We start from the raw sequence: 16,839 nt of genomic DNA, 5'->3' as shown, positions 1-16,839 counted from the left end.
ATATGAACAGACACTTCTCCAAAGAGGACATCCAGATGGCCAACAGACACATGAAACGATGTTCAGCGTCCCTCCTCATCAGGGAAATACAAATCAAAACCACAATGAGATACCACCTCACACTGGTCAGAGAGGCTAAAAAGAGCAAATCAAAGGACTCTAGATGCTGGCGAGGATGTGGAGAAATGGGCACCCTCCTACACTGTTGGTGGGAATGTAAACTGGTGCAGCCCCTCTGGAAAACCGTGTGGAGATTCCTCAAAAAATTAACAATAGAACTCCCCTATGACCCAGTAATAGCACTGCTAGGAATTTACCTGAGGGATACAGGAATGCTGATGCATAGGGGAACATGTACCCCAATGTTCACAGCAGCACTCTCAACAATAGCCAAAACATGGAAAGAGCCTAAGTGGCCATCAACTGACGAATGAATCAAGAAGACGTGGTTTATCTATACGTCTACACAGCAGTGAGAAAGAATGAAATCTGTCCATTTGTAGCAATGTGGATGCAACCTGAGGGTGTTATGCTGAGTGAAATAAGTCAGGTAGAGGACAAATACCATACATTTGCACGTATAGGTGGATTAGGAGGAAGTTAATGGAGGACCATGGCGTGAAGAAGGGGGAAAATAGTTGGGGAGATGGAGGGGGGCAAACTATGAGGGACTCTTGAATGCTGAGAACAATCTGAGGGCTGATGGGGGTGGGGGAGAGGGAAAGGGGGGTGATGGGCATGGACGAGGGCATTTGTTGGGATGAGCACTGGGTGTTATATGGAAACCAACTTGACAATAAATATTTAAGAAAAAAAAAGTACCTGTATAAGATTTTTTTTAAACCTGAAAAGACATAAAGGATAATACCCAGAGATCACACAGAGGTAGATAAAGTGCCTATTCCAACAGCTAAACTAGAAAACTTCAAAATAAATGGGACATTGGATAGAGTATAAGAAAGGTCTTGCCTCGGTAGTAAGTAAAAATTAATCCTGGACTAAATGTTGATAGGATCTGCCTAATAAAGTTTATAAGGAATACCTGAAAGGATCCAACTGTTTCCTAGTAACTTAACTGAGTTATAAAACAAAGCTCAACAATATTTATAGAAAAATGTGGAGGACTAGGAAATTCCAAACTCTCCCATGGAAACATAAAAAAATAACCAGAAACTGACAACTATAATAACCTTACAGAAGTCCTGGAAAATAGTCAAAGGTCTATAGCAACCAATCAAATGTACAATAAAAAAATAATATTCAAAACAGTAGGAAATTTTATGATGTTTTTACTTCCCTTTGCCCTATCCCTTCCCCAGTGGGGTGAGCTTTTGGTCTAGCGGGAGTGGCAGCCCAACCACCAATTCCCTTTCTCAAACCAAAGGAAGTAGAGCAGACTTTATGGAAACATTTGAACCTATCTGGGGGCTGCCTGAAGGGCTGATCTATCTCTCCTAATTTGGAGTTCATGCAGAGAGAAGAGGTAGATGCTACTCATGAGGACTACAAACCCCATGGCCAAGAGGTTATGAGACATAAAATAGACCATAAAAGGCCCCAAAAAGAAGCTGGGGTGAGATTCTTTGAAAGACTGAGACATTATGAAGCAGCCATGTGTACAAGGGAATTGAAAAAGCCATGATCAGGTCCAGCCAAGACAGACTTCAGAAAGACCTGAGAAGACCTTACATTTTTACCTTGAGCTTATCCCTAGGCTCAGAACATATCCAGCTAATTAGAAAAGGACTGCTCCAGGATAGAGCAAACCTGAAAAGACTAAGAGAGGTAGCTGTTTTTGCAAATACCTGATTTGAAGGAAGGAAGGAAGGAAGGAAGGAAGGAAGGAAGGAAGGAAGGGAGNGAATGTAAACTGGTGCAGCCCCTCTGGAAAACCGTGTGGAGATTCCTCAAAAAATTAACAATAGAACTCCCCTATGACCCAGTAATAGCACTGCTAGGAATTTACCTGAGGGATACAGGAATGCTGATGCATAGGGGAACATGTACCCCAATGTTCACAGCAGCACTCTCAACAATAGCCAAAACATGGAAAGAGCCTAAGTGGCCATCAACTGACGAATGAATCAAGAAGACGTGGTTTATCTATACGTCTACACAGCAGTGAGAAAGAATGAAATCTGTCCATTTGTAGCAATGTGGATGCAACCTGAGGGTGTTATGCTGAGTGAAATAAGTCAGGTAGAGGACAAATACCATACATTTGCACGTATAGGTGGATTAGGAGGAAGTTAATGGAGGACCATGGCGTGAAGAAGGGGGAAAATAGTTGGGGAGATGGAGGGGGGCAAACTATGAGGGACTCTTGAATGCTGAGAACAATCTGAGGGCTGATGGGGGTGGGGGAGAGGGAAAGGGGGGTGATGGGCATGGACGAGGGCATTTGTTGGGATGAGCACTGGGTGTTATATGGAAACCAACTTGACAATAAATATTTAAGAAAAAAAAAGTACCTGTATAAGATTTTTTTTAAACCTGAAAAGACATAAAGGATAATACCCAGAGATCACACAGAGGTAGATAAAGTGCCTATTCCAACAGCTAAACTAGAAAACTTCAAAATAAATGGGACATTGGATAGAGTATAAGAAAGGTCTTGCCTCGGTAGTAAGTAAAAATTAATCCTGGACTAAATGTTGATAGGATCTGCCTAATAAAGTTTATAAGGAATACCTGAAAGGATCCAACTGTTTCCTAGTAACTTAACTGAGTTATAAAACAAAGCTCAACAATATTTATAGAAAAATGTGGAGGACTAGGAAATTCCAAACTCTCCCATGGAAACATAAAAAAATAACCAGAAACTGACAACTATAATAACCTTACAGAAGTCCTGGAAAATAGTCAAAGGTCTATAGCAACCAATCAAATGTACAATAAAAAAATAATATTCAAAACAGTAGGAAATTTTATGATGTTTTTACTTCCCTTTGCCCTATCCCTTCCCCAGTGGGGTGAGCTTTTGGTCTAGCGGGAGTGGCAGCCCAACCACCAATTCCCTTTCTCAAACCAAAGGAAGTAGAGCAGACTTTATGGAAACATTTGAACCTATCTGGGGGCTGCCTGAAGGGCTGATCTATCTCTCCTAATTTGGAGTTCATGCAGAGAGAAGAGGTAGATGCTACTCATGAGGACTACAAACCCCATGGCCAAGAGGTTATGAGACATAAAATAGACCATAAAAGGCCCCAAAAAGAAGCTGGGGTGAGATTCTTTGAAAGACTGAGACATTATGAAGCAGCCATGTGTACAAGGGAATTGAAAAAGCCATGATCAGGTCCAGCCAAGACAGACTTCAGAAAGACCTGAGAAGACCTTACATTTTTACCTTGAGCTTATCCCTAGGCTCAGAACATATCCAGCTAATTAGAAAAGGACTGCTCCAGGATAGAGCAAACCTGAAAAGACTAAGAGAGGTAGCTGTTTTTGCAAATACCTGATTTGAAGGAAGGAAGGAAGGAAGGAAGGAAGGAAGGAAGGAAGGAAGGAAGGAAGGAAGGGAGGAAGGGAGGGAGGGAGGGAGGGAGGGAGGGACGGAAGGGAAGGAAAGACTACAAAGAATATAAAGAAACAGGAGAGTATGGCCCATTTAAAGGAAGAAAGTAACCTGGTAGAAACAGTCCTAAATAAGCACAGGCATTAGACTAACTAGACAAAGATTTTAAAACAACGATCTTTGGGGTGCCTGGGTTGTTGAGCATCTGACTCTTGGTTTTTGCTCAGGTCATGATCTCATGGTTCATAGGATCAAGCCCTGGATTGGGTGCTGCACTGACAGCCTGGAGCCGGCTTGGAATTCTCTCTCTCCCCATCTTGGCTCCTTTTCTGCTTGTGCACACATGCACATGCTCTCTCTCAAAATAAACATTTTAAAAAACACAATTATCTTTTTTCTTTTTGATTTTCATTAGTTAGCATACAATGAAATACTGGTTTCAAGAGTACAATTCAGTGATTCGTTACTTATATACAACACCCTATGCTCATCACAACAAATGCCCTCCTTAATACCAATCACCCACCTAGCCCATTTCCCACCCACCTCCCTCCATCAACCCTCAGTTTATTCTCTATTGTTAAGAGTCTCTTATGGTTTGTTTCCTTCCCTTCTCCCCGACCCCCTCCCATACATTCATTTGTTTTGTTTCTTAAATTCTGTGTATGATTGAAATGATATGGTATTTGTCTTTCTATGATTGACTTATTTCGCTTAGCACAATACATTCCAGCTCCATCCATGTCATTGCAAATGGCAAGATTTCATTCTTTTTTGATGGCTGAGTAATATTCCACTGTATGTGTGTTACCACATCTTCTTTATCCATTCATTAGTCGATGGACATTTGGGCTCTTTCCATGTTTGGCTATTATTGATAATGCTGCAATAACACTGGGGTGCATGTACCTCTTTGAATCTATATTTTTGTATCCACTGGGTAAATACCTGATAGTACAATTGCTGGATCATAGGGTAGTTCTATTTTTAGGTTTTTTAAAAAAAATTTTAATGTTTTATTTACTTCTGAGAGAGAGAGAGAGACAGCGTGAGCAGGGGAGGTTCAGAGAGAGGAGATACAGAATCTGAAACAGCCTCCAGGCTCTGAGCTAGCTGTCAGCACAGAGCCTGACTGGGGCCCGAACTCACAAACTGCAAGATCATGACCTGTGCCGAAGTCGGATGCTTAACCGACTGAGCCACCCAGTCACCCCTATATTTTTAGTTTTTTGAGGAACCTCCATATTGTTCTCCAGTGTCTGTACAAGTTTGCTTTCCCACCAGCTATGCAAGAGGTTTCCCTTTCTCTGCATCCTCACCAACACCTGTTGTTTCTTGTGTTGTTAACTTTAGTCATTCTGACAGATGTGAGGTAGTATCTCATCATGGTTTTGATTTGTACTTCCCTGATGATGAATGATGTTGAGCATATTTTCAGGTGTCTGTTAGCCACCTGGATGTCTTCTTTGGAAAAAAGTGTCTTTTCATGTTTTTTGCTCATTTCTTTTTTTAAAAAATTAATTATTATTTATTTTTGAGAGAGAGAGACACACACAGCAAGAGCATGGGAGGGGCAAAGAGAGAGATGGAGACACAGAATTTGAAGCAGGCTCCAGGCTCTGAGCTGTCAGCACAGAGCCCAATGCAGGGCTTGAACTCATGAGCTCTGAGATCATGACCTGAGGCAAAGTCAGACACTTAACCAACTGAGCCACCCAGGTGCCTCTGCCCATTTCTTAACTGGGTTGTCTGATTTTGAGGTGTTGAGTTGGTAAGTTCTTTATAGGTTTTGGATATTTGCAAATATCTACTCTCATTTCACAGGCTGCCTTTTAGTTTTGTTGATTGTTTCCTTTGTTGTGCAGAAACTTTTTGTCTTGATGAAGTCCCAATAGTTCATGTTTGCTTTTGTTTCTCTTGCCTTCAGTGAGGTAAGAAGTTGCTGAAGCCGAGGTCAAAGAGGTTGCTGCCTGTGTTCCCCTCTAGGATTTTGATGGTTTCCTCTCATATTTTGGTATTTCATCCATTTTGAATTTATTTTTGTGTATGGTGTAAGAAAGTGGTCTGGTAAAAACTATCTTATATATGCTCAAGGAACTAAAGGAAAACACAGATGAAAAACTAAAGGAAATCAGAAATGAATAAATGAGAATATCAACAAAGAGATAGAAATCACTTACAAATTTTTAATGCTTATTGATTTTTGAGAGAGACAGAGCATGAGCAGGGGTGGGAGACAGAAAGGAAGAGAGAGAATCCCAAGGAGGCTCTGCACTGTCAGTGCAGACACCGATGCAAGGCCCAAACTCACAAACCATGAGATCATGACCTGAGCCAAAGTCAGATGCTTAAATGAATGAGCCACTCAGGTGTCCCAAGATAGAAATCATTTTTAAAAAACAAATAGAAAATCTCAACCTGAAAAATACAGTAAGTAAATAGAAAGATTCACTAGAGGAAGTTAATTGCATGTCTGTGCAGGCAGAATAAAAAATCAGCAGATGTAAAGATAGTACATTTGAAATAATCAAGTCTGAGGAGCAGAAAGGAAAAAGAATGCCTCCCCCCTAAGATCAGTAGCAAGGCAAAAATGTCTACTCTCACCACTTCTATTCAACATTATACTAAGTGCTCTAATCAGTAAAATAAGGTAAAGAGCATTCAAATTGGAAAAGAAGATGTAAAACTGTCAGACAACATTATCTTCATTCTGGAAAATACTAAAGAATTTACTGAAAAAAACTATTACAACTAGTATGTGATTTTAACAATATTGCAAGATATAAGATAGATACTCAAACAAATTCTATTTCTATATACTAACAAAAATTAGAAATTAAAATTAAAAAGTAATATCACTATTACAATAGCTTCATAAAATATGAAATAGGAATAAATGCACAAAATATGTGCAAGACTTGTACAAAATAGTATAAAACATTTTTGAGAGAAATTAAAGATGCCCTAAATAAATGGAAAGATGTACCATATCCATGGATCAAAAAATTTAGTATTATTAAAATGTCAANTAAAAAAAAAAAAGAATAAAGGAACCTAAAAAAATAAATAAATAAAATAACATAAAATAAAATGTCAATTCACTCACAGGAATTTTTCCTACATGTGTAAATACATTTATAAATATCTGAGGTTTGTGTCAGCATTATTATTCAGAATAATAAATAATAGTAACTAAATATCCATTAATACAGAATTGAAGATGAGTTGTGTTATAGTCATATCAAGGAAGACATTACAGTCATTAACATAATGGTATGTACAAGATATATGTATATTATTAAATGAAATAAAAGGTAAAACTCTTCATACTATACTTCCATTTGTGAAGAAAAACATAATTCATTTGTTTTTGGCTATGCTAGACTAGTTTGGAAAGATACATAGAAATCTGATAGGAATAACTGGCTTGAGAAGGAAAAGTGGGAAATGAGAGACAAGGGTGAGCAAAGACATTAACTATATACCTTATTCTGTCCATTGAATGTTGTACTATGTATGTATATGCCTACTTTTTAAAACACAATTTCAAAGATTAAAATCACTTACATGCACTGGTCTTCCAAAAAGAGACCTCATGCCTGCTACTCTAATCTTTTGCCGCAAGTCCTCTCCCATCCACCCATTTACACCTCTGCTAGAGATAGACTGCAATTCTTACTGCCAAACGCACTCCATGGCCCATTGCTCTGTGTTCTGCATCTGTTTGTAAGTTTCTCTCCCATGTGGAAGATACTCCTTCCTCCACAGCCTGTACTTTTAGACCCAACTCCTATGTCACTTTAGCCAGGCGTCCTCTCTGACCACCATGATCATCACTATGGTTTCTCTCCTTTGAAATGGAATGTTTATAACCTAGGCTTTGCAAATGAGTGTATAGTTCTGCTTGTTCTAGATTATTGGCTCCTGCTTTTGTAAGTTATTCTTATCTTGGAAACCAGACAGTTAAGCGTCTTAACAGCAACAAGGCAACAATGACTCAAATGTCTTTGTACCTTTGACACTACCCATCTTAGGGATGAGCACAGATTGAAGGCTCACCATGCCAGCAGGATGGAGGACTGGATGTTGGAGGAGGGTCCAAAATAAACTCTTCAGAGATTTTGAGCACAGGGATATTTTGACTGTGAGACTGCTGTTACCAGGGTAAGACTCTCAAGGAAATTCAGAAATTCATTGTTGGGGAAATATGACAATAACCACAGAGGTCAAGCAGGCAACATATATGTGTAAATAAATGGGCAGTTAATAGAAGCGATGGACCCTGGGAATCAATTAGAAAACTACTGGCTTGCTAAAGGTTTCACTACATTTATTTTAAAGAAAATAATAACAAAACCAAACTTCCTTCAGGCAAACAGCATATATCCAGAGTAGATGAGTAGATTTATTCATGACCAGCAACTAGTTTACCACCTTAAGTCAGAAGTAGCCACTAACTAACCTGTCTCTGCAGGTAGTCATATCCATGAGGAGAGAGAATTCTAAAAACAGTTCTAGAGGGGCGCCTGGGTGGCTTAGTTGGTTAAGCATCCGACTTTCGCTTGGGTCATGATCTCGCGGTTCGTGGGTTCGAGCCCTGCGTCGGGCTCTGTGCTGACTGCCAGCTCAGAGCCTGGAGCCTGTTTCAGAGTCTGTCACTCCCTCTCTCTCTGACCCTCCCCTGCTCACGCTGTCTCTCTCTCTCCTAGAAATAAATAAAACATTTAAAAAAATAAATAAATAAAAATAAAAACAGTTCTAGAAAACCAACTTTTAGGGGAGCCTGGGTGGCTCAGTCAGTTAAGCGTCTGACTTCGGCTCAGATCATGATCTCACAGTCCGTGGGTTTGAGCCCCATATCGGGCTCTGTGCTGACATCACAGAGTCTGAAGCCTGTTCCAGATTCTGTGTCTCACTCTCTCTCTCTGCCCCTCCCCTGCTTGTTCTCTGTCTCTCAAAATAAAATAAAGACATAACATTTTTTTAAAAAAAAAGAAAACCAACTTTTAAGGAGCTCAATAAGTGAATCTCATTAGTATATCTCCAAGGAAGGCAGTGTTTAAATCTCTTCCCACCTATCCATAAGCTTGAGGCCACACAGACTGGGAGGCATTCCTTCCTGCCTCTTACAATCTCATTTAAATATACCACCTTTCCCTTTTCCTCCTACATAAGCTATGGTCCTCTTCATATACTTCTGATTCCCCATCACACAATGCCTGTTAATATCAAAGCTCTCCATTCCCAAGCCATAACCAGACTGTGCCCTCCCTAAGCTCATGTGTGCTTCACAGCTATATTTCCAGGACAGGTAGGAGAGTTAGAGGAGATTCCTCTGTTCCAGCCACTCTTCATCAAAATGTGCACTATGTCCCTAAACATAGTTTCTGGGGATATGTGACTAGATCATTGTAAAGGACAGAGCCAAGACATCAGGCTAGTGTAGAGTGTGCAGACTGAGGACAAAGTGGAGGCACAGACATTGTCTATGAGCAGACACTTTTAGTCCCAGGATCTGTAACTAGACTCCCTCATCTACAGACTAAATCACCATATAAGCTTCCCTAAGTCTTTGACACTGCATCTGCCTTGTGAAACAGGTCTTTGTGATGCAGTCTGGTGGCCTAGTTCCATCATCTATGAGGCGGAGATGACAAGGCGTAGCATTAGGAGTCATTAGGCACCAGGATCCTGAATGCCTAGATATAGGGATGGTTGGTCTCCTCATGCTAATGAGGTTTAGACCATGTTGAGACGTACTTTTGTTCTGTGGGATTTTGAGTATACCTTATATGTCTATGTCTTCATCTTCATCATTCTCCTAATTATCTGGCAAGTAAAAAGGAGTTACCATGGATTAAGGCTGGAACCTCAAAGGAGCTGCTGCCCGGTAGGGAAATGTTATGACCATGATTAAACTAATAAGCCTCAGATAAGAATCTTGTAAGATCTCAGAGTCTCTCCTTTTCCACCACCCCCCAATTTTTATACCATGCATTCAGTAACTCTCATGTGGTACTTCTCAGAGACTTAAAATAATTCGTTAATAGCCCACCTGCAGTGTATTCTAGTTGAAAATAAAGAACCATGAGAGGCTCTTGAATGCTGAGAACAAACTGAGGACTGATGGGGTGGGGAGGGAGGAGGCGGTGAGTCAGGTGGGAGATCCAACAGGAATTACAGGCACTTAATCTCAGTGCAATAGGACTTTTCTAAATCTGCCAGTTCTGCACAGAGAATGAGCTGACCAGGGACACCGGGTCCCCTCCACCTNGGAAACCAACTTGACAATAAACTATTAAAAAATTGAAAAAAAAATAAAGAACATCTCAATCTGGCTTGGGATGAGACCTAGATGAAATGGACTCTAAATCCTTGGATCTCAGACAATCTCCCACAAAGTGGGATTTTCCTGGTTGGTAGTCTTGCATAGGCATTTTTTAACACAAATCTGTTGGCTATTACACCTACACACTCTTCAATCTGTTCCACTCTTTCTCTTGCTTCATCATAAGCCTCATAAATAACTTCTCCTGGGAAATAAATGAGAGGTATTGAGTATGGAAAATACTCTAAATAAACAAGCAAGTGGAGAAGGGAAATGTTGAGGTGAAAAGAGATGAGTATAGAAAGGGAAGTTAGGAAAGTAAATAAAATATAGACATACATAGAAAGGGATTAGGAAATGTATATTAGCTTTGTCTTATTTTATTTATTTATAATTTTAATTTTTTAATGTTTATTTTTGAGAGACAGAGCGTGAGTGGGGGAGGGGTAGAGAGAGAAGGAGACATAGAATCTGAAGCAGGCTCTAGGCTGAGCTGTCAGCACAGAGCCTGATGTGGGGCTCGAACCCACAAACCATGAGATCATGACCTCAAGTGAAGTTGGATGCTTAACCGACTGAGCCACACAGAAGCCCCAGCTTTGTCTTATTTTAAAGATGAAAAAAATATGTGGCCCATCTTCATACTCTTAACGTTTTGTCTTTAAGCGTCACAGAAGAGTCAGGATACGAGATGCAGCATTTAGAGGTAAGGTTCCAACTCTGTTCTGACTCTCCTTGCCATGAGGAAAATTCCCCTGATTGGTGTCTCTCTATGACTCTTGGTGCCAGGAGCCAGGTGCTCTAACCAATGAAGGGTCTATTTGCTCAGCTGACATTTTCTCCCAGATTTTCCTGGGTGGGATATCAGAGCTTGGGAATGTTCCCAAATTCACCTTAGCTCAGCTCCTGGGAATGAAGAATGAAGAATTAGGACAGAAGCCCTTACCTGTGTAGTTTACTAGTTTTACAACCCTATGGAAGTCACTACATTGTTCACTCTGTGATCCATAAAATGGGCATCTGATGATCCTGCCTCACTCACAGTGTGGTGAGATTAGGTCCAGGACACCATGATACAACTGGTTAAGTCATACACAGATGTGACTAAGAGCACTTACTGTTGGGGTTTTGAGTATCCGTTTACTCAAAGGCCTTCAGCTTCCTATAGGATGTCCCTTCAACTTCCTATAGGACATCGCTGTATCCTCTCATTCCTTGTAATACTGTCTCCTGGTTTCTCAGCTAGGAGACTCTCCCGGAAAGAAGCTGAAAAGCCATGGGAGCTGCTCTCTGTCATGAAAAGGTGACCACTTGCTCTTTGCAGTCTCCAAACCCCCAGCCTGGCCTGTGATGATTTCTGTGCTTGGCCTGGAGCAGGGATGAGGAGAAGGATAATGGCTGGGTGGGAGTCAGACACAAGTGGATGCTGAGCACAGTTGAGAGGGTTGCCAGGGCAGAGGGGGGATCAGGTATCTCAGGAGAGAGGAATCTCCCAGTTCTGCTATAGGTCAGTTCACAGTGGTCCTGGAATTCAGGATTCACTAGTACGTAATTCATTAAAGACTCTACATGAGTTTCCACTCATCCATAAGACAAGTTATCCAGCCAAGAGAATAGACAAATGCATGCATAAATAGATGCACACTGTCATATTCCCTTTACAGTTACAGTCATTCAAGGGCAGACCTGTGGAACCTGTTGAAATTACCTCCATGGTCTTGTCTTCAGGGAGGCCAGTTCCTGGGACAGCACTTAGGAAGGAGCCTGTCATCTTATCCTCTTCTTAAAGTCTCTAGAGAATGGGATTGGCTCTCAAGAGATGCTATGTACAGGAGCTGGGACACCCCATAGTCCCTGAATGCATAGTTCCCACAAAGACCTCATTTTCCACAGTTTAGAAATACTGAATACTAGGCTGTGGCCTTCTTAATCCCAAAGGAGACTGACTCCAGATTCTCCTGGTCATGTTCTTCAGGCTGCTGCATCAGCTTAATATTGGCTCCCCTGCTCCCGCCTCACTGCCTGGTCCCCTTCTCCTGGTTCAGCTTCTCAACACTGGTCAACAGAAAACTCAACCCACCTCCCGGTCTGTCATGGCCCTGTACTCCCATAGGCTGTCTGAGACCTTGCCCAACAAGGTGCAGACCTATAGCCCACCCCAACATAATTTGCCAATAGCATTTTCCTTGGAGGAAAAGGAGATGGGCAAACACCCGGGGGTACAAGCCCAAGGTTTCCAGGACTAGGGGAGGGCAATCTGCAGGCCACACACATTCAAAGAGTCAGGTGTCATTCCATCAGTAATGGCTACCATCTTCCCTTCTCAGCCAGGGCTGGCTTCCTCAGGAGGGAAGTGTGCGGCGGCTCCTGTGTGCAGACACCTGCTGCCAAATCTGCAATTCTATGGCTCTGGAGATCCAGCAGTTGCTGGTGGGTGAGAACACCCTGATCTGTCCTGCTTCATCAGAACCATTGCAGGGCCCTTCTTGCCTAGAGATTTTGTCCATCTCTACTGTGTCTTTAGAACAGAATCTGGACCAATGTTCCCTACACTCCACAGCACTTGCATGTCCATCTCTAGCACCCCCAGTGTTGCAATCAATGGATCAGAAATGCTTAACACAGTCAGCTTCCCAGTCAACTGGTAAAGTCAGGGTACACGATTATTGGGCTGAACACCACCAGCTGGGGCAGGGATTTCAAATATCAGAGGTGCCCAGGGGCCTGGATACTATGTCTTGCTCAAGGCTTGAGGAGGCTAGGTTAACAGTGAACCAGCAGGAGATGATGCAGAGCACCCCCAACCATGTCTATGGGAACCAAGGGCAGCAGCTCTTGAATTCCCAGGTCGCTCTGCAGACCCTAAACCACCAATTCACTACCCAGACACACCCTATGGGCTTGCATATGGTTACTGTCCTCCCTGCCAACCTGCCATTCCTTAGTCCTGAAGTCCTGAGGGTTCTTGAGGTACATGTGAAAAAATGGATGCATTTTCAGAGATGGGGACTCCCCAGACGTGTGGAGGAGTCCCTAAGGCAGCTTATCCCAAACCCGCCATTCTTTTGCCAAAGTGTAAATAACCAACCGGTTTCTTTCATCCCAAATGATACTTCTAAGTACTCGATTGAAAAACTGGGGACCTATTCCTACCAGAACTGGGGTCCATGTATGACCAGCCAGCCTACACAGGCTTTCTGGGTTTCAGAATGGTCCATTATAGACCCAGAACAAAGACACCACCACCAGCAAATTGCAAACCATATGGCTGTGGCCTTGCCCTCTCCAGCCTTTAAAGACTCAAGTGGCCTCTGTCCACATCTTGGGCACCAGGCTCATGCCTCAGTGGCCCATCTGCAGCAGAAATATAGCCAGCTATTCTGTGGTCTCCCTTCCCTACACAGTGAGTCCCTCGTTAACACCTTAATACGCTCTCAAAGCCTCTCCACAAATGGGAACATACGCCAGTACCCCCTGAAGGATGCTTTTCTCTTCAAGGAACTTTCTGTCATCCCTCTGCTGCCTAAAACTCCACCCCAATCAGCCCCACCCTCTTCCCCATCTGACTACCAACAAGCTCACATCAGTGTTCCATTTCTGACGTTGGCCGAGTGTGATGCCTTGGAGTGGCACCTGCTGCAGAAGCAGCTCCAGCTTCAGTGGGGCTTGCCAGTGGTTTTCCAGAGATGTCAGCACAACCAGAGACCCACGCAGAATAGGCCCTGTGGAAAAGCCCAGTCTCCTGAGACAGTGAAAACTTTTTGGCCAGTGAAGCCCATCGCAGTCCTCACTAGGAAACTACTCTTCTTCCCGGAACATGCCCGGAGGCTGCTGGAATTCCATCTCCAGAGGCAGTTGATTCACCATCGCTGGGGCCTGCCCCAAAAGATCCAGGAGTCCATCCAGTTGCTCCTGTCCCCCACTGATCAGTCGACTCTGTCTTGGAGCAGCACAGCCCTAGCCAACATGAGTGCTCCCCAACCTACAGCCCTAGAGGCCACTGGGGCCGGTGACCCATTCTCGCCCATCACAGACCCAGTGTCAGTCCCCATGCCACACTTGTTTGACCAGGCCAAGGCAATATTACAGAGCCACATCAACTCCAAAGGTGGGCAGATCCACCAGGGCAAGGTCCCTGCTTGTGTATATAGCTCTTGGCAGTGCATCATTCCTGGGGACCTGCAACTGGCTCCCTTAACCTGCATCCCAGAAAGCAAGACCTTGGAGCTGCAGGCAGCAACTGACCCTGCCCCACAAGAGAAAGTTACACCCTCGACACCAATGGCCCTTGACCAACAGCAACAAACCTCACCAGATACTGTCACTGAACACCCTAAACTGCCCCAAGCCCTGTCCGAGGGAGCCATTGAGAAACTGGAGACAACTCTGCGGCACAAGTATCTGGCCTTCTTGTCAGGGCTGCCTGCTCTTTATTATGTGGCTCTTTCCAGAGCCATGGCACCGGCAATCACTACCCAAGATGTAATCGCAGGACTGGAGCCTGGACCTGGAAAATTCCCAACTGAACCTCTGACTCAGATGAGCTCATCTGAAGAGAAGTGTCTGAGTCCCGGACCGTGCTTTCAAGATGCCAACAATACTTGTGCAGACAGTGCAGATGAATTGCAGGCTGAAGGGCAGGTAGAAGGAATGATCGAGACAGTGCCTCTAGAAAGCCAGACAGAGACTTCTGGGCCCTACACACTCAAGAAACCCATCTTGGCCAAATTAAATTTCCATCTAAGAAAGAAGATCTTAGAGATACAACTGGGAATTCCCATAAAGGCAAGGAAGTCCAGAGAACAAACTATAGCAATCCCAGAGAACACATCCACACAGGCGTCTCCAGAGAATCTGAACAACCAGGGGAAAACACTGCCCCAGAATCTCCCCACCCAACCAGATGCTCCTTGTGCCCCAGATCCAGAATGGCTCCACCTTAAAGAACAGCTGGCCATTGAATTAAAGGCAGTGCAGCAGAACCAGAAGCAACCCAGTTCCAGAGCAGTACCTCATGCCTCTGCCCACTGGGCCTCAAAGATCTCACAACCCAGTGGCGACATGACAGAGACCCAGGTACTTTGTGTTCAGCTAGAGGCCAGTGTGAACAGCCACAGCCTGGAGGAATCCTGGAGCCCCGAGCCCCAAAGCGCTGGCAAAAGCAAAGACTCAGCCCAAGTCCCCATACTGGTAGAAAAGAGAAAGGACCCAGGAAAACCCAAACTGGCAGGGGACCACGGAGAAGGGGATGCAGGGTTTGCACACTCCTCTACAAAAGAAATAAGCCACCCTGATGCAGCCCAGAGGCCAGAAAGGATGAAGAGGACACCACGCGGTCCCTGGCAACGAAGCCATAGCTTTCATCCTGATGCTCTCTGTGAACATAGTACCCGGCACCCTCAGATTAAGCTTCCAGAGCCACCTCCAGGAATCCCTGGGGGAAAAGAATCTGAAAAGAATGCCCTGCATGACAGTCAAACCAAGCCCAATGTCCTTCTCAAACCAGGAAAGATTCCTAAGAATGCCCAGCCTGTGGTGTCCCAGGCATCACAGGACCAGCCTTTCCTGGGCCAACTCATTCAGAGCAAGCCTTTGCAGGGCCAAACTTTGAAAACTCAAGTTTTTCAGGGGCAGGTGATGCCAGTCCATACTCATAAGAGGCCCAGCCTTCTAGAATCTGGCTTGAGAAGGAAGATGAAATCCTTTCTGCATTGTTTTAACACCAAGACAAAAGGCAAAGGCCATGAGGAATCCATGTTCTCTACAGCTGGGAAGGTGGCCAACACCAGAAAAGAAAATTTAGAAAAGAGCTTGGCTCTAGCCAAAAGTCCCACAGGGCAAACCAAGACAGAGAACACAGGAGGGGACTCCAAGGCCCAATCTTCCCCCACTGAGAAGCAGGTGGGCCTGGGCTTCTTGGAAGGTCCCCATTACCCAGACAGTAAGCTCCGGCACCGCTCCCGCTCCCAGCAACTCCATTGTGCCTCAGTCTTGGGTCACCCCCGCCACTGCCCTCGGCACTGTCCTAGAGTGGCTTTTGCTACCCAACCAGGGAACATGACCTAGGTCTCAACTCTCACGTTAGAGGGAAACGTTAGTCTTTCAAGAAGACCCAACACAATCAAGGACTTTGTAGGCTCCCCATGTCTGCGTCCTTTGAAGAAGACTGCTACTGTCATTTTCATTAATGTACAGGTGGGGCAGAACACCACTGAAATACATTATACCTTTCAGCAAAGAATTGTCTGTCTCCTTTTATGCACTGTGGTGTATTAAGGGAAGGCATGAGGGGAGGCTAAAGTTCCTTTTCAATTAGGGAAGAAGCTTTAACCCACCCTAAAGCTGGGTTAGCATTTCATACAACTCCTCCCAGCCCACCCTGGACTATGGATAAAGAGACAAGGAGTTGGGGAACCTGGGTGGCTCAGTCGGTTAAGCAACTGACTTGTTTTGGCTCAGGTCAATATCCAAGATTCTAGGATCCTCACAGAGTGTGGAACTTAAGAAACTCTCTCTCTCTCTCTCTTTCTCTCTCTCTCTCACACACATACACACACACACTAAAGAAGGGAGTAAGGACTTAAGCAAAGAATGAAGGCAAGGTAAATAAAGAAATAAAGGTCAAGCTTGGGGGTGCCTAGATGGCTCAGCTAGTTAAGCATCTGACATTGGTCAGGTCATGATCTCACAGTCTGGTTTGGAGCCCCATTTCAGGCTCTGTGCTGAGAGAACAGTAGAGCCTGGAGCCTATTTTGGATTCTGTGTCTCCCTCTCTCTCTCTCTGCCTCTTCCTGCTTGTGCTCGCTCTCTCTCAAAAATAAAAAATAATAATAAAATAAAATAAAATAAAAAATAAAATAAAGATCATGCTTGAATTCTATCGTGGGTCTCATGGTGTCCTTGGGCCCAGATGAGTAACGTGGACATGAGTAGTGACAGGAGTGGCCAGAAATCCTACAGGCAGAATTCATTGCCTGTATTCATTGATAACTTCTAT

At 43.7% G+C, this 16,839-nt stretch overlaps 2 protein-coding genes across 4 annotated transcripts in view; one reads left to right on the top strand and one right to left on the bottom strand.

Annotated features, from left to right (window-relative positions):
• The window catches only part of PHF24 (PHD finger protein 24), a 162,838-nt gene that overhangs the window by 132,459 nt on the left and 13,540 nt on the right, over positions 1 to 16,839 (bottom strand). The window lies entirely within an intron of this gene.
• LOC144229799 (protein SPATA31F1-like) lies at positions 9,212 to 16,083 on the top strand. Its single transcript, XM_077761908.1, has 4 exons — positions 9,212 to 9,404; positions 10,509 to 10,548; positions 11,085 to 11,145; positions 12,170 to 16,083. Exons 1-4 carry the CDS (start codon positions 9,261 to 9,263, stop codon positions 15,906 to 15,908), a joined length of 3,984 nt encoding a protein of 1,327 aa, XP_077618034.1. The 5' UTR covers positions 9,212 to 9,260; the 3' UTR covers positions 15,909 to 16,083.

This window comes from Crocuta crocuta, unplaced genomic scaffold (assembly GCF_008692635.1).
Source record: "Crocuta crocuta isolate KB4526 unplaced genomic scaffold, BGI_CrCroc_1.0 scaffold204, whole genome shotgun sequence".
NCBI lineage: Eukaryota > Metazoa > Chordata > Mammalia > Carnivora > Hyaenidae > Crocuta > Crocuta crocuta.
Note: the sequence above shows the minus strand (reverse complement) of the source record. Positions and strands in the feature narration are given on the sequence as shown.

What these genes read in the sequence shown, in the direction of transcription:
- LOC144229799 (XM_077761908.1), top strand. Translation starts at nt 9,261, where the DNA reads ATGTTGAGACGTACTTTTGTTCTGTGGGATTTTGAGTATACCTTATAT. An exon ending in ACGAGATGCAGCATTTAGAG is followed by an intron (nt 10,549 to 11,084) that starts GTAAGGTTCCAA and finishes CTGGTTTCTCAG; the next exon opens with CTAGGAGACTCTCCCGGAAA. An exon ending in CTGCTCTCTGTCATGAAAAG is followed by an intron (nt 11,146 to 12,169) that starts GTGACCACTTGC and finishes TTCCCTTCTCAG; the next exon opens with CCAGGGCTGGCTTCCTCAGG.